General features: G+C 36.0%; 1 protein-coding gene across 1 annotated transcript in view; it reads right to left on the bottom strand.

Annotated features, from left to right (window-relative positions):
* LOC134690664 (tetratricopeptide repeat protein 38-like) overlaps positions 1 to 9901 on the bottom strand; it is a 59004-nt gene extending 49103 nt beyond the window's left edge. Inside the window, exon 1 of the mRNA XM_063550655.1 lies at positions 9760 to 9901. Within this exon, the coding sequence (XP_063406725.1) occupies positions 9760 to 9795 (36 nt within the window). The 5' untranslated portion in view covers positions 9796 to 9901. The remainder of the gene's footprint in view (positions 1 to 9759) is intronic.
* Positions 9902 to 22031: the final 12130 nt, after the last annotated feature.

Genomic DNA, 22031 nt, shown 5'->3' with positions numbered 1-22031 from the left:
GTATAAAGTTTATCTATAATCCGGGGCTAAAGGGTCGCAGCAGTCCATTCCATTATTCAAAATATCAATTTCATTATTCTAAATTGGTTATTTCGTAATTTTTACGCGTATTTCGACATTTAAGTCCTCTAATATGCGTTGCGGACCATGTTGACTATATACATTTTGTTCCTCTTGTTATAAGCTTTCGAATGAGGTATAAGGTTTATCTATAATTAGGGGTTAAAGGGTCGCAGCAGTCCATTCCATTATTCAAAAAATCCATTTCATTATTTAAAATTGGCTATTGCTAAATTTTCACGCGTATTTCGACATTTTTACAGTCCTCAAATATGCGTTGCGGAACATGTTGACAATATTCATTTAGTTACGCTTGATATGAGCTTTCGAATGAAGTATAAAGTTTATCTATAATTAGGGACTAAAGGGTCGCAGCAGTCTATTCCATTATTCAAAATATCCATTTCATTATCCAAAATTGTTTTTTTCTTAACTTTCACGCATACTTCGACATTAAAGTCTTGTAATATGCGTTGCGGAACATGTTGACTATATACATTTTGTTCCTCTGGATATAAGCTTTCGAATGAGGTATAAAGTTTATCTATAATGAGGGGCTAAAAGGTCACGGCAGTCCATTCCATTATTCAAAATATCCATTTCATTATTCAAAATTGGCTTTTTCTTAATTTTCACGCGTATTTCGACATTTAAGTCCTCTAATATGCGGTGCGGAACAGGTTGACTATATACATTTTGTTCCTCTCGTGATACGCTTTCGAATGAGGTAGAAGGTTTGTCTATAATGAGGGGTTAAAGTGTGGCAGTAGTCCTTTCCATTATTCAAAATATCCATTTCATTATTCAAAATTGGCTATTTCTTAATTTTCACGCGTAACTCGACATTTAAGTCCTCTAATATGCGTTGCAGAACATGTTGACTATATACATTGTGTTCCTCCTGAAATAAGCTTTCAAATGAGGTATAAGGCTTGTCAATAATTCGGGGTTAAAGGGTCGCGGCAGTCCATTCCATTATTCAAAATATCCATTTCATTATTCAAAATTGGCTATTTTTTTAACTTTCACGCGTATTTCGACATTTAAGTCCTCTAATATGCGTTGCGGAACATGTTGACAATATACATTGGGTTCCTCCTGAAATAAGCTTTCAAATGAGGTAAACAGTTTATCTATAATTAGGGGCTAAAGGGTCGCAGCAGTCCATTCCATTATTCAATATATTCATTTCATTATTCAAAATTGGCTATTTCTTAATTTTCACGCTTATTACGAGATTTAAGTCCTCTAATATGCGTTGCAGAACATGTTGACTATATACATTTTGTTCCTCTCGTGATACGCTTTTGAATGAGGTAGAAGGTTTGTCTATAATTAGGGGTTAAAGTGTGGCAGTAGTCCATTCCATTATTCAAAATATCCATTTCATTATTCAAAATTGGCTATTTCTTAATTTTCACGCGTAACTCGACATTTAAGTCCTCTAATATGCGTTGCAAAACATGTTGACTATATACATTGTGTTCCTCCTGAAATAAGCTTTCAAATGAGGTATAAGGCTTGTCAATAATTCGGGGTTAAAGGGTCGCAGCAGTCCATTCCATTATTCAAAATATCCATTTCATTATTCAAAATTGGCTATTTTTTAACTTTCACGCGTATTTCGACATTTAAGTCCTCTAATATGCGTTGCAGAACATGTTGACAATATACATTGGGTTCCTCCTGAAATAAGCTTTTAAATGAGGTAAACAGTTTATCTATAATTAGGGGCTAAAGGGTCGCAGCAGTCCATTCCATTATTCAATATATCCATTTCATTATTCAAAATTGGCTATTTCTTAATTTTCACGCGTATTACGAGATTTAAGTCCTGTAATATGCGTTGCGGAACATGTTGACTATATACATTTTGTTCCTCTTGTTATAAGCTTTCGAATGAGGTATAAAGTTAATCTATAATGAGGAATTAAAAGGTTGCGGCAGTCCATTCCATTATTCAAAATATCCATTTCATTATTCAAAATTGGCTATTTCTTAAATTTAACGCATATTTCGACATTTAAGTCCTCTAATATGCGTTGCGGAACATGTTGAATATATACATTTTGTTCCTCTCGTGATAAGATTTCGAATGAGGTAAAAGGTTTGTCTATAATCAGGGGTTAAAGGGTCGCAGCAGTCCATTCCATTATTCAAAATATCCATTTCATTATTCAAAATTGGCTATTTCGTAATTTTTACGCGTATTTCGACATTTAAGTCCTCTAATATGCGTTGCGGAACATGTTGACTATATACATTTTGTTCATCTTGTAATAAGCTTTCGAATGAGGTATAAGGTTTGTCTATAATAAAGGGTCAAAGGGTCTCAGCAGTCCATTCCATTATTCAAAATATCCATTTCATTATTCAAAATTATCTATTTCTTAATTTTCACGCGTATTTCGACATTTAAGTCCTGTAATATGCGTTGCAGAACATGTTGACTATTAACATTTTGATCCTCTTGTTATAAGCTTTCGAATGAGGTATAAAGTTAATCTATAATGAGGGGCTAAAAGGTCGCGGCAGTCCATTCCATTATTCAAAATATCCATTTCATTATTCAAAATTGGCTATTTCTTAATTTTCACGCGTATTTCGACATTTAAGTCCTCTAATATGCGTTGCTGAACATGTTGACTATATACATTTTGTTCCTCTCGTTATAAGCCTTCGGATGAGGTATAAAGTTAATCTGTAATGAGGGGCTAAAAGTTCGCGGCAATCCATTCCATTATTCAAAATATCCATTTCATTATTCAAAATTGGCTATTTTTTAACTTTCACGCGTATTTCGACATTTAAGTCCTCTAATATGCCTTTCTGAACATGTTGACTATATACATTTTGTTCCCCCTGTTATAAGCGTTCGAATTAGGTATAACGTTTATCTATGATCAGGGGCTAAAGGGTCGCAGCAGTCCATTCCATTATTCAAAATATCCATTTCATTATTCAAAATTGGCTATTTCGTAATTTTTACGCGTATTTCGACATGTAAGTCCTCTAATATGCGTTGCGGAACATGTTGACTATAAACATTTTGTTCATCTTGTAATAAGCTTTCGCATGAGGTATAAGGTTTGTCTATAATAAAGGGGTTAAAGGGTCGCAGCAGTCCATTCCATTATTCAAAATATCCATTTCATTATTAAAAATTGGCTATTTCTTAATTTTCACGCGTATTTCGACATTTAAGTCCTGTAATATGCGTTGCGGAACATGTTGACTATAAACATTTTGTTCCTCTTGTTATAAGCTTTCGAATGAGGTATAAAATTAATCTATAATGAAGGGCTAAAAGGTCGCAGCAGTCCATTCCATTATTCAAAATACCCATTTTATTATTCAAAATTGGCTATTTCTTAATTTTCACGCGTTTTTCGACATTTAAGACCTCTAATATGCGTTGCTGAACATGTTGACTATATACATTTTGTTCCTCCCGTTATAAGCTTTCGAATGAGGTATAAAGTTTATCTATAATCAGGGGCTAAAGGGTCGCAGCAGTCCATTCCATTATTCAAAATATCCATTTCATTATTCAAAATTGGCTATTTCCTAATTGTCACGCGTATTTCGACATTTAAGTCCTGTAATATGCGTTGCGGAACATGTTGACTATATACATTTTGTTCCTTTTGTTATAAGCTTTCGAATGAGGTATAAAGTTAATCTATAATGAGGGGCTAAAAGTTCGCGGCAGTCCATTCCATTATTCAAAATATCCATTTCATTATTCAAAATTGGCTAACATTTTTAACCCCATCGAATTATTTATGTATGTGTCTGTCCCAAGTCAGGAGTCTGTAATTTAGCGGTTGTCGTTTGTCTATGTGTTACATATTTGTTTTTCGTTCATTTTTTTTAAATAAATGAGGCCGTTAGTTGTCTTGTTTAAATTGTTTTACATTGTCTTATTGGGGCCTTTTATAGCTGACTATGCGGTATGGGCTTTGCTCATTGTTGTAGGCTGTACGGTGAGCTATAGTTGTTGATGTCTGTGTCATTTTGGTCTTTTGTGGATGTTTGTGTCATTGACAATAATACCACATCTTCTTTTTTATATTTCCTCATTTTTATGCATATTGTGGCATTTAGGTCGTCCGTAAACCCTCTTATGGTCATTACGAATCAAAATATAGCTATAGTGTCACGGTCAAATTTTTTTATATTTTTTTCACTACTCACCGCTTCAATTTGAATAATGAAACATAAACCATTTCATTATTCATTATTCATTTTTCAATATTGAATAGTGAATAATGAACTATGTCATTATTCATTATTGAATAATGAATAATGAACTATGAATAATGGACGTACTTCAGCCCGGTTATTTCGGAGTACTTCCGTAACATAGATTTCAATTTATTTTATATAATGGGATTTTTCCCACATGCATTTTCAAATTCTTTTAAATAAATCGTTAAAAGCTATACAATTAATAAAAATTGCAAAATTTAACCTGTGTCGAACCTATTTCCCCGGGCAGAGTCTATAGCAACATGCACTATTCTTTTTTTCGGCAGCAATCATCAACATCTTTTTCCAAATTTCATAACACGAATTGTTTTAATCATCATAAACATTTAAATGAAACTTTAGCACATTTAACGTCGGAAATTAGCGTCTTTAGGATTTTAGACGTTTTCAGACGTTTGTAAAAATTGGCGACCGTTTTGTAATGTATGGAAGCATTTTATTCCTTTAAGACCCAAATATGTAGTTAATAAGGAAAGAATCTTGGCATTTTTTACTCTTCGTATATCTAACTTTTGTTTTGATCAATTATATAAATATACGTGTTAACTGCTTTGAAAAATGAAATATCAACTTGGACAAAATGGCTTCCGTTTGAAAAACGACTGTGTAGAGAAGATTTTATTGAATCAGCAATATTTGAACTCACATGAGACAAATATTTGTACTTTTGTCAGATATTATTATTGTCTTACTATTTTTATTCATTTTCTGCTATAATATGCAGTCGAGTCAAATGAAATTTGGTAAAATAACGGCTTTAACGCCACAAAGAACCGACACATGTCGTTGTTCCTGTCAAGAATCAAGAATATCAGAGAATAAGAAATAGGATCACTATACATAAGAGTTAAAACAGTTTTTCATAAATGTAACGTTGAACGGGGACATCCGGTTTTTTTTCACATAGCTTTCTTATTTTAATCCTCAAATATACTAGATATTACTTAGTATATGATCAAGAGCTGTAAAAACATAATTCAAAACATATATTGAATTTGTTTTAATATTGGTTCGTTTTTTCTAACATTTTTATTTTGTTTTGCGGGTGAAATTTCGAAGATTCTGTTTTAAATCCTAGGGGTTGTAGGGAAATCGCCATCTTCGCTAGCCAAGGGTTACGATCCACTCCCGAGTGAAGAGAGCGGGAGTGGATCGTAACCCTTGGCTAGCGAAGATGGGAAATCGCGCGTGCCCAACGTTTGAAAGTAGAAATAGAGCAATCAATACTTCAATACATCCTTATACCAAGAAGCCATGTAGTTTGCGATTATTTAAAGGGAGATGGAAAGCTTGGCTTGACTTGGTTGAACAAATTCAGTCCTCTAATAATTCCTCATTTCATTCTTCCAACATGTGTGACTGCATACAATGTAGCTATTCTATGACCGGTAAGGGACGACATCAAAAGTTCAATGAAGGATAAAAAAACTTAATTCACATAGTTTTTTCACTGAACCCCCCACTCCCATCTTAAATTAATTTGGGAAAAACTGATTTTCCAATATAGATATATGTAAAATTCAATGTAGGTTATCGAAAATTTGCATCAGTTCAACCCCCCTCCCCAAACTATTTGATTTAAGATTTGTTATCGTACATCCATCTTTTCATGTCGTCCCTAACTTGATAATCTAAACGACTTTATCTGGCTGTACAGCCCCATACGATGGGCAATGTTATTCTAAATTGGTATCTATAACATATATAAGTTTCTTACTGAAGGTATCCAAAGAAGGTAACCAAAGATTTTGCGACGATGCAAATATTAAACTTTACAATATAAATAAATATCTTTAATCAATGAATTCAAATAGCAAAAGCTATGCAATTAACAAATATATACTTATTAAGCTTCATGTAAATTATTTAACAATATAATACATTAAATATTAAATTTGGAGTTTTACCAAGGGAGCTAATAATTGAATAATAACACTGTCTGCCACACAGCATTTCGGGGACTCTCCCTCTGGTATTTTTCCTCCCTCTTTTATAGCTGACTATGCGGGGGCTTTTATAATTATCGGGGACGTTATGATGACGAATATAGTTGTTAATTTCTGTGTCATTCAGTCTCTTGGCAATCATAATACATATTCTTTTAAATATAGCAATGTCGTTATTACGACATAGCTATGTCGTTAAAACGACATAGTGATGTCCTTATTACGACATGATATGTCGAAATTACGACATAGCGATGTCGTTATAACGACATGGTATGTCGAAATTACGACATAGCGATGTCGTAATAACGACATGTTATGTCGAAATTACGACATGCTATGTCGTAATAACGACATAACATATTTTTTTTGAATGGCCCTTATCGGCTTCCGTACATAAAAGAACCTATTAAACAACAACTTATAAATTATCAAGAGGAAATAGGCCATGACATCCATATAACACCAATGGGCAAAGCGCTATGTCAGTCATTTGAAATGGACAAAGAAACTGGCATTAACATCGATTTAATAGAGCCGGAATTTACTTATAGACTTGGAGAAACATCAAGAACAAAAAAACACCATCATACTGGAACAGACTCGGCAGCTCGAAATCAAGAACATCAGAACAAAAGAAACTATGCATAACAGTCATGACAGAATTAATAGGTAACACAGCCAATAACCAAGCAACTGCATACACTGATGGATCATGCATGGGAAACCCTGGACCATGTGGAGCTAGTGCAATCATATACACAGAAGACTCAAGACCAGCCATACGACTACACAGACCTGTCGCTCAAAGAGGATCCACCTTACTAGCAGAGCTTGTAGCAATTGTAATGGTACTGGAATTTTGTATACTGGAAAGACTACACAACACCATCACCACACTTCTCTGACAGTCAAAGTGCAGTAGCACTTCTCACTCTAAATTGGGCCCCCAAATCCTATATTGATGTGATTCGAGACATCAGAGAACACATCGAGGACCTAAGAACTAAAGGGATGGAAATGTGCATCCTATGGACATCAGGACATGCAAATATTCAAGGGAACGATGAAGCGGACTATTGGCAAAGCAAACAGCAGAAGAAGCAACACAACTCTTGCCAAAAAACAACATAATTACCCTTCAAGACGTTAAACAAGGTGAACACAAAAGTGTCATGCTGAAGTGGCAAAGACGATGGAAACTAAGCAACACAGCAAGAGACCTCTTTGAGATAACACCAAACGTTAAAAACATCCCAATCTTTGACTATCCATCCAAAAAATTCTTCAGCATCTTTATTCAACTTAGAACTAGCCCTCAACTATTATAAACAACGCACAGGGCAAAACACCATCGACTTATGCAGCTGCGGAAATAAGGAAACACTCAGCACTACCTCACAGAGTGCCCCAACTACGAGAGTTATAGAGAAGAAATGTACCACCAAATTACAAAAGAAATTACAATACACAAGATCAACACATGCACCCTGTTAGGAAGACTAGACCACGAAAACACAGAAGAATATAAACGGAAGTTATAAATCATTTCGGCCTTTATTTCAAAAACAGGAAGTTTCGACTTACCGGAACCACAGGCGCTTCGGTATATGATAATTGTTTTTTTGGTTTTTTTTGTTGATTAAAATATTTAATTTTTCTTTATTTATAATGCATATCTATCACTTCTGTGTATGTCTCACCTAGTTTCGAGTGATTTAAACGACTTATTGAAAATACCAAATTTTACTATCCATACTAAGAAACAAATTATTGAAAATACCAAATTTTACTATCCATACTTATCCATACTAAGAAACAAATGTTTCTTAGTATGGATAGTAAAATTTGGTATTTTCAATAAGTCGTTTAAATCACTCGAAACTAGGTGAGATATACACAGAAGTGATAGATATGCATTATAAATGAAGAAAAATTAAATATTTTAATCAACAACAAAAAAAATAAAAAATAATCATATACCCAAGCGCCTGTGACCGGAACATCCGCAACCTCAATCGTAACAGCAAAAAACAAAATTAAAGTACATGAAGGAAAATACATGGAGGAAGATACACATAGGGCGTAATATGCACCAATGAGAAGAGTTGTGCCATAAGGCCATACGATTGAGGATTGAGGACCGAACGTAAAACGGCAATCTATTACGTAATGAGGACAATGGTCAATTTTCAGTTTTACGTTATAGCGATTTGATTCAATGATCGAAATTTACACTCTCTCCAGCTGCAAATAGCAAAAACAGGGAATGTTCAACCACCCATCCCCACCCCCTCAACCCAATTGCCCCGATTGTTCCGAGAGGGGGAATGTAGACGACATATGCATCAGACCCCCTATATAATCCTTGCTGTCATTACGAGTTATTTATGTTAACAATATAACTTTATTCAAATATGTACTAATATCAATTACTAAGAATATAAAAATATACAAAATACATAAAATAACAGACTATCAAATTTATATATAATAATTTAGTCGGAAGTCTACATTGTACGTTTTCCGTTTTTTTAAATGTATTTTGTTATTAGAATTTCAACATAAGCAATATTTAACATGCAGAAAATCTGTATTATTCAGTTTTATATCACTTTACTATTTATTAGTTATACAGGTTTAATGTGTTTCTGAACGCTTATTCAACAGAGCGGAATATTTCTGAATACATGTACCAAATTAATTGTTATGTAACATACTGACTATTTAAAGTACCCTGTGTATTTATATACGGGGTCAAACAAATATATATATGCGACAACGTTCGAAGTAATCAGGGTAATTCATTGTTATTCCAAGGTTAGATTAGCTCAATGTGCATGTAGTGGGAAAAAAAAAATAGATGTCTTGTGACAGAACTGGTTAAAGAATCAATCAATAAATATACATAAAACACATGAAATCGGAGAAACACGATCAAACATTTAATCGTCTTACAATCATCATATCTACAATTAGTATGTATTTCCATTTCAATAACTAGTCATGCTACATGTAGATCAACGTGTTCAAAATTGTATTTTATCCAAATCTGTGAAATAACCCATGTAGTTTTTACCTCAAAAGAGCCCTAAAGGACACATACATATATAAATTATTATTTAAGCCTGGTTTTACACTGTTCATCACTTAAAGCTAGTATGTTCTTATAAATATACATGATATTATTATTATATAAGAAAGTCGTGTATTTGTATGACATGCAAAATGTAGGAAGTAAATAATCGTAAACATTCTGAGATGATTGAAATCAAAATAAACAATCTAACACCTGACAAACATGACAAAGTCCAACTGTTACCTGACCGGTATATATTTTCTCGTATTTTTAACATGATCAATGTTCCGTAAAAAGATATTCACATGCTTGGCTTTTAATAAATTTAACTATAACTTCGTTTTTACTTATGTGTACGAAAGCATTAGATTATGTAGTTTGGTTTTAAACAAAGCACATTACCTTACAACCTCTCCAATTAGATCGTTGATTTTTCATTGCTTGTCCTTTGTCCTATATAATATTGATGTGTGTACATGTATAAATAAGTAGTTATTTATAAATAGAGCTATGTGTATACTCAACATCCAAAGACACGTTCATCATTTACGATCGACGTATGATTGTCCCGATGATTGTCGAAGTTAAAATTGCACCATACTCTTTGGCACAACGTGTTTGTGGTATGAGATTGGCTAATGATGCAAAAAGACCAAAAGTATCGACTAATAAACCAAATAAGGGAAATAGTAAAATATGTTGGTATATCATAAATACTTAAAAGTCCTTCAATTCCACTAATATTCTTTATATTTTTTATGCTGATTTTCATTAAATGTTTTTAAAATTAATTTCGCCAAATATTCTCTAAACTTTATATTTTAGCGCCCCGTTAATAGATACTAATCTTTATTTTATTAAGTTACAAGTTTCTTTTCTTTAATATCTTTATTTGCAAAACATACAAAAAACAATTTTGGTTGTGGCAAATACATTGACAAACAAACATAATGAAACATAATGAAAACTCGACAATATTATAAGAAATATGATAAAAACAGTAACTGATCTCCTTTCCCCAGTTCTAATGACTCTTTAATAAAAGAAACAACTGCTTTTACATCATTTGGTGTTGATGGATTAAATATTATCACGAGTTTATCAGTAGGTACTAATCTTTATTTTATTAAGTTACAATTTTCTTTTCTTTAATGAAAACAGACACGCTGCATTTTTGCGCCAGCCTCAGGCCTTTGTTAGTCTGGTATGTTTGTCCATTTATATATATTTTGGAGTTTAGGTCGACGTCCATTTTTACTGAACTAGTACACAATTTTATATAGGTGCAGGCTGAGGACAACCTGAGTCCACCAGGTGCGGGATTGTCTCGCTGCCTTGAAGATCAATTGCCGGTGGCCTTCGGTTGTTGTCTGCTCTAAGGGCGGGCTGTTGTTTCTTTGACATATTCTTCATTTCCATTCTTTATTCTACTTAAACGAGACATCGAATTCACACTGCAGTCAAATTTAGTACAGCTGAGACTTGAAAAAAAAATTAAAACTTCATTCAATTAATTCCTTTATAACTGAACAGATTATTCTTGACCTTGTGATTCCAGGATTTATATTTTGTAAACCAGTAAAAGAGAAAAATAGAAAATACGTATGCAATTAATGTTCTACAATTATGGCCTTCATTAAAAGTTTATATTTAAAATTATTAACTCTAGAAAAAGAGTTTTTGTCTGATCCCTTCAGCACTAGTAAAACTAAACTTTTGATGAAGTCCATACTTTTTATACATTATAGAACCGAACTAAGTATAAATATAATATATGCTGATTTTGTTACATGTTTTGTATTTTTAATCTGTTTAAATAAATCTCTAGGCATTCCTTCTCTAAACATGTTAAACCTACGTCATGTTACAATCCTAAACATGTTAAACCTACGTCATGTTACAATCCTAAACATGTAAAACCTACGTCATGTTACAATCCTAAACATGTAAAACCTACGTCATGTTACAATCCTAAACATGGTTAGCCTCCTTTAAATTCCCATCCTAAACATGTTTAGCCTCCCTTAAGTTCCCTTACTAAACATGTTTAGCTTCCCTAAAGTTCCCATCTAAACATGTTTAGCTTCCCTTTAGTTCTCATCTAAACATGTTTAGCCTCCCTTAAGTTCCCATCCTAAACATGTTTAGCCTCCCTTAAGTTCCCATCCTAAACATGTTTAGCCTCCCTTTAGTTCCCATCTAAACATGTTTAGCCTCCCTTTAGTTCCCATCTACACATGTTTAGCCTCTTTTAAGTTCCCATCTAAACATGTTTAGCCTCCCTTTAGTTCCCATTCTAAACATGTTTAGCCTCCCTTTAGTTCCCATCTAAACATGTTTAGCCTCCCTTTAGTTCCCATCTAAACATGTTTAGCCTCCCTTTAGTTCCCATCTAAACATGTTTAGCCTCCCTTTAGTTCCCATCTAAACATATTAAGCCTCCCTTTAGTTCCTATCTAAACATGTTAAGCCTCCCTTTAGTTCCCATCTAAACATATTTAGCCTCCCTTTAGTTCCCATTTAAACATGTTTAGCTTCCCTTTAATTCCCATTTAAACATGTTTAGCCTCCCTTTAGATCCCATCCTAAACATGTTTAGCCTCTTTTTAGTTCCCATCCTAAACATGTTTAGCCTCCCTTTAGTTCCAATCAAAACATGTTAAGCCTCCCTTTAGTTCCCATCCTAAACATGTTTAGCCTCTTTTTAGTTCCCATCCTAAACATGTTTAGCCTCCCATTAGTTCCCATCTAAACATGTTTAGCCTTCCTTTAGTTCCCATCTAAACATGTTTAGTCTCCCTTTAGTTCCCATCTAAACATGTAAAGCCTCCCTTAAGTTCACATCTAAACATGTATAGCCTCCCTTTAGTTCCCATCTAAACATGTTTAGCCTCCCTTTAGTTCCCATCTACACATGTTTAGCCTCTTTTAAGTTCCCATCCTAAACATGTTTGGCCTCCCTTAAGTTCCCATCTAAACATGTTTAGCCTCCCTTTAGTTCCCATTCTAAACATGTTTAGCCTCCCTTTAGTTCCCATCTAAACATGTTTAGCCTCCCTTTAGTTCCCATCTAAACATGTTTAGCCTCCCTTTAGTTCCCATCTAAACATGTTTAGCCTCCCTTTAGTTCCCATCTAAACATATTAAGCCTCCCTTTAGTTCTCATCTAAACATGTTAAGCCTCCCTTTAGTTCCCATCTAAACATATTTAGCCTCCCTTTAGTTCCCATTTAAACATGTTTAGCTTCCCTTTAATTCCCATTTAAACATGTTTAGCCTCCCTTTAGATCCCATCCTAAACATGTTTAGCCTCTTTTTAGTTCCCATCCTAAACATGTTTAGCCTCCCTTTAGTTCCAATCTAAACATGTTAAGCCTCCCTTTAGTTCCCATCCTAAACATGTTTAGCCTCTTTTTAGTTCCCATCCTTAACATGTTTAGCCTCCCATTAGTTCCCATCTAAACATGTTTAGCCTTCCTTTAGTTCCCATCTAAACATGTTTAGTCTCCCTTTAGTTCCCATCTAAACATGTAAAGCCTCCCTTAAGTTCCCATCTAAACATGTATAGCCTCCCTTTAGTTCCCATCTAAACATGTTTAGTCTCCCTTTAGATCCCATTTAAACATGTTTAGCCTCCCTTTAGTTCCTATCCTAAACATGTTTAGCCTCCCTTAAGTTCCCATTCTAAACATGTTTAGCCTCCCTTTAGATCCCATTTAAACATGTTTAGCCTCCCTTTAGTTCCCATCCTAAACATGTTTAGCCTCCCTTTAGTTCCCATCTAAATATGTTAAGCCTCCCTTTAGTTCCCAGCAAAACATGTTTAGCCTCCCTTTAGTTCCCATCTACACATGTTTAGCCTCCTTTAAGTTCCCATCCTAAACATGTTAGCCTCCCTTAAGTTCCCATCTAAACATGTTTAGCCTCCCTTTAGTTCCCATTATAAACATGTTTAGCCTCCCTTTAGTTCCCATCTAAACATGTTTAGCCTCCCTTTAGTTCCCATCTAAACTTGTTTATCCTCCCTTAAGTTCCCATCCTAAACATGTTTAGCTTCCCTTTAGTTCCCATCTACACATGTTTAGCCTCCTTTAAGTTCCCATCCTAAACATGTTTAGCCTCCCTTAAGTTCCCTTCTAAACATGTTTAGCCTCCCTTTAGTTCCCATTCTAAACATGTTTAGCTTCCCTTTAGTTCCCATCTAAACATGTTTAGCCTCCCTTTAGTTCCCATTCTAAACATGTTTAGCCTCCCTTTAGTTCCCATCTAAACATGTTTAGCCTCCCTTTAGTTCCCATCTAAACATGTTTAGCCTCCCTTTAGTTCCCATCTTAACATGTTAAGCCTCCCTTTAGTTCCCATCTAAACATATTTAGCCTCCCTTTAGTTCCCATTTAAACATGTTTAGCTTCCCTTTAATTCCCATTTAAACATGTTTAGCCTCCCTTTAGATCCCATCCTAAACATGTTTAGCCTCTTTTTAGTTCCCATCCTAAACATGTTTAGCCTCCCTTTAGTTCCAATCAAAACATGTTAAGCCTCCCTTTAGTTCCCATCCTAAACATGTTTAGCCTCTTTTTAGTTCCCATCCTAAACATGTTTAGCCTCCCATTAGTTCCCATCTAAACATGTTTAGCCTTCCTTTAGTTCCCATCTAAACATGTTTAGTCTCCCTTTAGTTCCCATCTAAACATGTAAAGCCTCCCTTAAGTTCACATCTAAACATGTATAGCCTCCCTTTAGTTCCCATCTAAACATGTTTAGCCTCCCTTTAGTTCCCATCTACACATGTTTAGCCTCTTTTAAGTTCCCATCCTAAACATGTTTGGCCTCCCTTAAGTTCCCATCTAAACATGTTTAGCCTCCCTTTAGTTCCCATTCTAAACATGTTTAGCCTCCCTTTAGTTCCCATCTAAACATGTTTAGCCTCCCTTTAGTTCCCATCTAAACATGTTTAGCCTCCCTTTAGTTCCCATCTAAACATGTTTAGCCTCCCTTTAGTTCCCATCTAAACATATTAAGCCTCCCTTTAGTTCTCATCTAAACATGTTAAGCCTCCCTTTAGTTCCCATCTAAACATATTTAGCCTCCCTTTAGTTCCCATTTAAACATGTTTAGCTTCCCTTTAATTCCCATTTAAACATGTTTAGCCTCCCTTTAGATCCCATCCTAAACATGTTTAGCCTCTTTTTAGTTCCCATCCTAAACATGTTTAGCCTCCCTTTAGTTCCAATCTAAACATGTTAAGCCTCCCTTTAGTTCCCATCCTAAACATGTTTAGCCTCTTTTTAGTTCCCATCCTTAACATGTTTAGCCTCCCATTAGTTCCCATCTAAACATGTTTAGCCTTCCTTTAGTTCCCATCTAAACATGTTTAGTCTCCCTTTAGTTCCCATCTAAACATGTAAAGCCTCCCTTAAGTTCCCATCTAAACATGTATAGCCTCCCTTTAGTTCCCATCTAAACATGTTTAGTCTCCCTTTAGATCCCATTTAAACATGTTTAGCCTCCCTTTAGTTCCTATCCTAAACATGTTTAGCCTCCCTTAAGTTCCCATTCTAAACATGTTTAGCCTCCCTTTAGATCCCATTTAAACATGTTTAGCCTCCCTTTAGTTCCCATCCTAAACATGTTTAGCCTCCCTTTAGTTCCCATCTAAATATGTTAAGCCTCCCTTTAGTTCCCAGCAAAACATGTTTAGCCTCCCTTTAGTTCCCATCTACACATGTTTAGCCTCCTTTAAGTTCCCATCCTAAACATGTTAGCCTCCCTTAAGTTCCCATCTAAACATGTTTAGCCTCCCTTTAGTTCCCATTATAAACATGTTTAGCCTCCCTTTAGTTCCCATCTAAACATGTTTAGCCTCCCTTTAGTTCCCATCTAAACATGTTTATCCTCCCTTAAGTTCCCATCCTAAACATGTTTAGCTTCCCTTTAGTTCCCATCTACACATGTTTAGCCTCCTTTAAGTTCCCATCCTAAACATGTTTAGCCTCCCTTAAGTTCCCTTCTAAACATGTTTAGCCTCCCTTTAGTTCCCATTCTAAACATGTTTAGCTTCCCTTTAGTTCCCATCTAAACATGTTTAGCCTCCCTTTAGTTCCCATTCTAAACATGTTTAGCCTCCCTTTAGTTCCCATCTAAACATGTTTAGCCTCCCTTTAGTTCCCATCTAAACATGTTTAGCCTCCCTTTAGTTCCCATCTTAACATGTTAAGCCTCCCTTTAGTTCCCATCTAAACATATTTAGCCTCCCTTTAGTTCCCATTTAAACATGTTTAGCCTCCCTATAATTCCTTTTTAAACATGTTTAGCCTCCCTTTAGATCCCAATTAAACATGTTTAGCCTCCCTTTAATTCCCATCCTAAACATGTTTAGCCTCCCTTTAGTTCCCATCTAAACATGTTAAGCCTCCCTTTAGTTCCCATCCTAAACATGTTAAGCCTCTTTTGAGTTCCCATCCTAAACATCTTTAGCCTCCCTTTAGTTCCAATCTAAACATGTTTAGCCTCCCTTTAGATCCCATTTAAACATGTTTAGCTTCCTTTAGTTCCTATCCTAAACATGTTTAGCCTCCCTTACGTTCCCATCTAAACATGTTTAGCCTCCCTTTGGATCCCATTTAAACATGTTTAGCCTCCCTTTAGTTCCCATCCTAAAAATGTTTAGCCTCCCTTTAGTTCCCATCTAAATATGTAAAGCCTCCTTCAGTTTCCAGCAAAACATGTTTAGCCTCCCTTTAGTTCCCATTTAACATGTTTAGCCTCCCTTTAGTTCCCATCTACACATGTTTAGCCTCCTTTAAGTTCCCATCCTAAACATGTTTAGCCTCCCTTAAGTTCCCATCTAAACATGTTTAGCCTCCCTTTAGTTCCCATTCTAAACATGTTTAGCCTCCCTTTAGTTCCCATCTAAACATGTTTAGCCTCCCTTTAGTTCCCATCTGAACATGTTTATCCTCCCTTAAGTTCCCATCCTAAACATGTTAAGCCTCCCTTTAGTTCTTATCTAAACATGTTTAGCCTCTTTTAAGTACCCTTCCTAAACATGTTTAGCCTCCCTTAAGTTCCCATCCTAAACATATTTAGCCTCCCTTTAGTTCCCATCTAAACATGTTTAGCCTCCCTTTAGTTCCCATCTACACATGTTTAGCCTCCTTTAAGTTCCCATCCTAAACATGTTAAGCCTCCCTTAAGTTCCCATCTAAACATGTTTAGCCTCCCTTTAGTTCCCATTCTAAACATGTTTAGCCTCCCTTTAGTTCCCATCTAAACATGTTTAGCCTCCCTTTAGTTCCCATTCTAAACATGTTTAGCCTCCCTTTAGTTCCCATCTAAACATGTTTAGCCTCCCTTTAGTTCCCATCTAAACATGTTTAGCCTCCCTTTAGTTCCCATCTAAACATGTTAAGCCTCCCTTTAGTTCCCATCTAAACATATTTAGCCTCCCTTTAGTTCCCATTTAAACATGTTAAGCTTCCCTTTAATTCCCATTTAAACATGTTTAGCCTCCCTTTAGATCCCATCCTAAACATGTTTAGCCTCTTTTTAGTTCCCATCCTAAACATGTTTAGCCTCCCTTTAGTTCCCATCTAAACATGTTAAGCCTCCCTTTATTTCCCATCCTAAACATGTTTAGCCTCTTTTTAGTTCCCATCCTAAACATGTTTAGCCTCCCATTAGTTCCCATCTAAACATGTTTAGCCTTCCTTTAGTTCCCATCTAAACATGTTTAGTCTCCCTTTAGTTCCCATCTAAACATGTAAAGCCTCCCTTAAGTTCCCATCCAAACATGTATAGCCTCCCTTTAGTTCCCATCTAAACATGTTTAGCCTCCCTTTAGATCCCATTTAAACATGTTTAGCCTCCCTTTAGTTCCTATCCTAAACATGTTTAGCCTCCCTTAAGTTCCCATTCTAAACATGTTTAGCCTCCCTTTAGATCCCATTTAAACATGTTTAGCCTCCCTTTAGTTCCCATCCTAAACATGTTTAGCCTCCCTTTAGTTCCCATCTAAATATGTTAAGCCTCCCTTTAGTTCCCAGCAAAACATGTTTAGCTTCCCTTTAGTTCCCATCTACACATGTTTAGCCTCCTTTAAGTTCCCATCCTAAACATGTTTAGCCTCCCTTAAGTTCCCATCTAAACATGTTTAGCCTCCCTTTAGTTCCCATTCTAAACATGTTTAGCCTCCCTTTAGTTCCCATCTAAACATGTTTAGCCTCCCTTTAGTTCCCATCTAAACATGTTTAGCCTCCCTTTAGTTCCCATCTAAACATGTTTAGCCTCCCTTTAGTTCCGATCTAAACATGTTAAGCCTCCCTTTAGTTCCCATCTTTACATGTTAAGCCTCCCTTTAGTTCCCATCTTAACATGTTAAGCCTCCCTTTAGTTCCCATCTAAACATATTTAGCCTCCCTTTAGTTCCCATTTAAACATGTTTAGCTTCCCTATAATTCCCTTTTAAACATGTTTAGCCTCCCTTTAGATCCCATTTAAACATGTTTAGCCTCCCTTTAATTCCCATCCTAAACATGTTTAGCCTCCCTTTAGTTCCCATCTAAACATGTTAAGCCTCCCTTTAGTTCCCATCCTAAACATGTTAAGCCTCTTTTGAGTTCCCATCCTAAACATGTTGAGCCTCCCTTTAGTTCCAATCTAAACATGTTTAGCCTCCCTTTAGATCCCATTTAAACATGTTTAACCTCCCTTTAGTTCCTATCCTAAACATGTTTAGCCTCCCTTAAGTTCCCATCTAAACATGTTTAGCCTCCCTTTAAATCCCATTTAAACATGTTTAGCCTCCCTTTAGTTCCCATCCTAAAAATGTTTAGCCTCCCTTTAGTTCCCATCTAAATATGTTAAGCCTCCTTCAGTTTCCAGCAAAACATGTTTAGCCTCCCTTTAGTTCCCATTTAACATGTTTAGCCTCCCTTTAGTTCCCATCTACACATGTTTAGCCTCCCTTAAGTTCCCATCTAAACATGTTTAGCCTCCCTTTAGTTCCCATTCTAAACATGTTTAGTCTCCCTTTAGTTCCCATCTAAACATGTTTAGCCTCCCTTTAGTTCCCATCTAAACATGTTTATCCTCCCTTTAGTTCCCATCTAAACATGTTTAGCCTCCCTTTAGTTCCCATCTACACATGTTTAGCCTCCCTTAAGTACCCTTCCTAAACATGTTTAGCCTCCCTTAAGTTCCCATCCTAAACATGTTTAGCCTCCCTTTAGTTCCCATCTAAACATGTTTAGCCTCCCTTTAGTTCCCATCTACACATGTTTAGCCTCCTTTAAGTTCCCATCCTAAACATGTAAAGCCTCCCTTAAGTTCCCATCTAAACATGTTTAGCCTCCCTTTAGTTCCCATCTAAACATGTTAAGCCTCCCTTTAGTTCCCATGTAAACATGTTTAGCCTCCCTTTAGTTCCCATCTAAACATGTTTAGCCTCCCTTTAGTTCCCATCTAAACATGTTTAGCCTCCCTTTAGTTCCCATCTAAACATATTAAGCCTCCCTTTAGTTCCCATCTAAACATGTTTAGCCTCCCTTTAGTTCCCATCTAAACATGTTAAGCCTCCCTTTAGTTCCCATCTAAACATATTTAGCCTCCCTTTAGTTCCCATTTAAACATGTTTAGCCTCCTTTTAATTCCCAATTAAACATGTTTAGCCTTCTTTAGATCCCATTTAAACATGTTTAGCCTCCCTTTAATTCCCATCATAAACATGTTTAACCGCCCTTTAGTTCCCATCTAAACATGTTTAGCCTCCCTTTAGTTCCCATCCTAAACATGTTTAGCCTCTTTTTAGTTCCCATCCTAAACATGTTTAGCCTCCCTTTAGTTCCCATCTAAACATGTTTAGCCTTCCTTTAGTTCCCATCTAAACATGTTTAGTCTCCCTTTAGTTCCCATCTAAACATGTAAAGCCTCCCTTAAGTTTCCATCTAAACATGTTTAGCCTCCCTTTAGTTCCCATCTAAACATGATTAGCCTCCCTTTAGATCCCATTTTAACATGTTTAACCTCCTTTAAGTTCCTATCCTAAACATGTTTAACCTCCCTAAGTTCCCATCTAAACATGTTTAGCCTCCCTTTAGATCCCATTTAAACATGTTTAGCCTCCCTTTAGTTCCCATCCTAAACATGTTTAGCCTCCCTTTAGTTCCCATCTAAATATGTTAAGCCTCCCTTTAGTTCCCAGCAAAACATGTTGAGCCTCCCTTTAGTACCCATTTAACATGTTTAGCCTCCCTTTAGTTCCCATCTACACATGTTTAGCCTCCTTTAAGATCCCATCCTAAACATGTTTAGCCTCCCTTAAGTTCACATCTAAACATGTTTAGCCTCCCTTTAGTTCCCATTCTAAACATGTTTAGCCTCCCTTTAGTTCCCATCTAAACATGTTTAGCCTCCCTTTAGTTCCCATCTAAACATGTTTAGCCTCCCTTTAGTTCCCATCTAAACATGATTAGCCTCCCTTTAGTTCCCATCTAAACATGTTAAGCCTCCCTTAAGTTCCCATCTAAACATGTTAAGCCTCCCTTTAGTTCTCATCTAAACATATTTAGCCTCCCTTTAGTTCCCCCATTTAAACATGTTTAGTTTCCGTTTAGATCCCATTTAAACATGTTTAGCCTCCCTTTAGATCCCATTTAAACATTTTTAGCCTCCCTTTAATTCCCATCCTAAACATGTTTAGCCTCCCTTTAGTTCCCACCTTAATATGTTAAGCCTTCCTTTAGTTCCCATCCTAAACATGTTTAGCCTCTTTTTAGTTCCCATCCTAAACATGTTTAGCCTCCCTTTAGTTCCCATCTAAACATGTTTAGCCTTCCTTTAGTTCCCATCTAAACATGTTTAGTCTCCCTTTAGTTCCCATCTAAACATGTTAAGCCTCCCTTAAGTTCCCATCTAAACATGTTTAGCCTCCCTTTAGTTCCCATCTAAACATGTTTAGCCTCCCTTTAGATCCCATTTAAACATGTTTAGCCTCCCTTTAGTTCCCATCTAAACATGTTTATCCTCCCTTTAGATCCCATTTAAACATGTTTAGCCTCCCTTTAGTTCCTATCCTAAACATGTTTAGCCTCCCTTTAGTTCCCATCTAAATATGTTAAGCCTCCCTTTAGTTCCCAGCAAAACATGTTGAGCCTCCCTTTAGTACCCATCTACACATGTTTAGCCTCCTTTAAGATCCCATCCTAAACATGTTTAGCCTCCCTTAAGTTCACATCTAAACATGTTTAGCCTCCCTTTAGTTCCCATTCTAAACATGTTTAGCCTCCCTTTAGTTCCCATCTAAACATGTTTAGCCTCCCTTTAGTTCCCATCTAAACATGTTTAGCCTCCCTTTAGTTCCCATCTAAACATGATTAGCCTCCCTTTAGTTCCCATCTAAACATGTTAAGCCTCCCTTAAGTTCCCATCTAAACATGTTAAGCCTCCCTTTAGTTCTCATCTAAACATATTTAGCCTCCCTTTAGTTCCCATTTAAACATGTTTAGTTTCCGTTTAGATCCCATTTAAACATGTTTAGCCTCCCTTTAGATCCCATTTAAACATTTTTAGCCTCCCTTTAATTCCCATCCTAAACATGTTTAGCCTCCCTTTAGTTCCCACCTTAATATGTTAAGCCTCCCTTTAGTTCCCATCCTAAACATGTTTAGCCTCTTTTTAGTTCCCATCCTAAACATGTTTAGCCTCCCTTTAGTTCCCATCTAAACATGTTTAGCCTTCCTTTAGTTCCCATCTAAACATGTTTAGTCTCCCTTTAGTTCCCATCTAAACATGTTAAGCCTCCCTTAAGTTCCCATCTAAACATGTTTAGCCTCCCTTTAGTTCCCATCTAAACATGTTTAGCCTCCCTTTAGATCCCATTTAAACATGTTTAGCCTCCCTTTAGTTCCCATCTAAACATGTTTATCCTCCCTTTAGATCCCATTTAAACATGTTTAGCCTCCCTTTAGTTCCTATCCTAAACATGTTTAGCCTCCCTTAAGTTCCAATCTAAACATGTTTAGCCTCCCTTTAGTTCCCATCTAAACATGTTTAGCCTCCTTTTAGTTCCCATCTAAACATGTTTAGCCTCCCTTTAGTTCCCATCTAAACATGTTTAGCCTCCCTTTAGTTCCCATCTAAACATGTTAAGCCTCTTTTAAGTTCCCATCTTAACATGTTTAGCCTCCCTTTAGTTCCCATCTAAACATGTTAAGCCTCTTTTAAGTTCCCATCTTAACATGTTTAGCCTCCCTTTAGTTCCAATCTAAACATGTTTAGCATCCCTTAAGTTCCCATCTAAACATGTTTAGCCTCCTTTTAGTTCCCATCTAAACATGTTTAGCCTCCCTTTAGTTCCAATCTAAACATGTTAAGCCTCTTTTAAGTTCCCATCTAAACATGTTTAGCCTCCTTTTAGTTCCCATCTAAACATGTTTAGCCTCCCTTTAGTTCCAATCTAAACATGTTAAGCCTCTTTTAAGTTCCCATCCCAATATTGTCGACGTCTTACATTAATTACATTGAAATCTTTGAATGTGCAAGCATTCGCAACCTGAAACATATTAAAACAAGAATGTGTCCCCAGTACACGAACGCCCCACTCGCACTATCATTTTCTATGTTCAATGGACCGTGAAATTGGGGTAAACACTCTAATTTGGCATTACAATTTGAAA

This window comes from Mytilus trossulus, chromosome 11 (assembly GCF_036588685.1).
Source record: "Mytilus trossulus isolate FHL-02 chromosome 11, PNRI_Mtr1.1.1.hap1, whole genome shotgun sequence".
In the NCBI taxonomy this organism is placed as follows: domain Eukaryota; kingdom Metazoa; phylum Mollusca; class Bivalvia; order Mytilida; family Mytilidae; genus Mytilus; species Mytilus trossulus.
The sequence above is the reverse complement of the archived record's forward strand: the minus strand, read 5'-3'. Positions and strand labels throughout refer to the sequence as shown.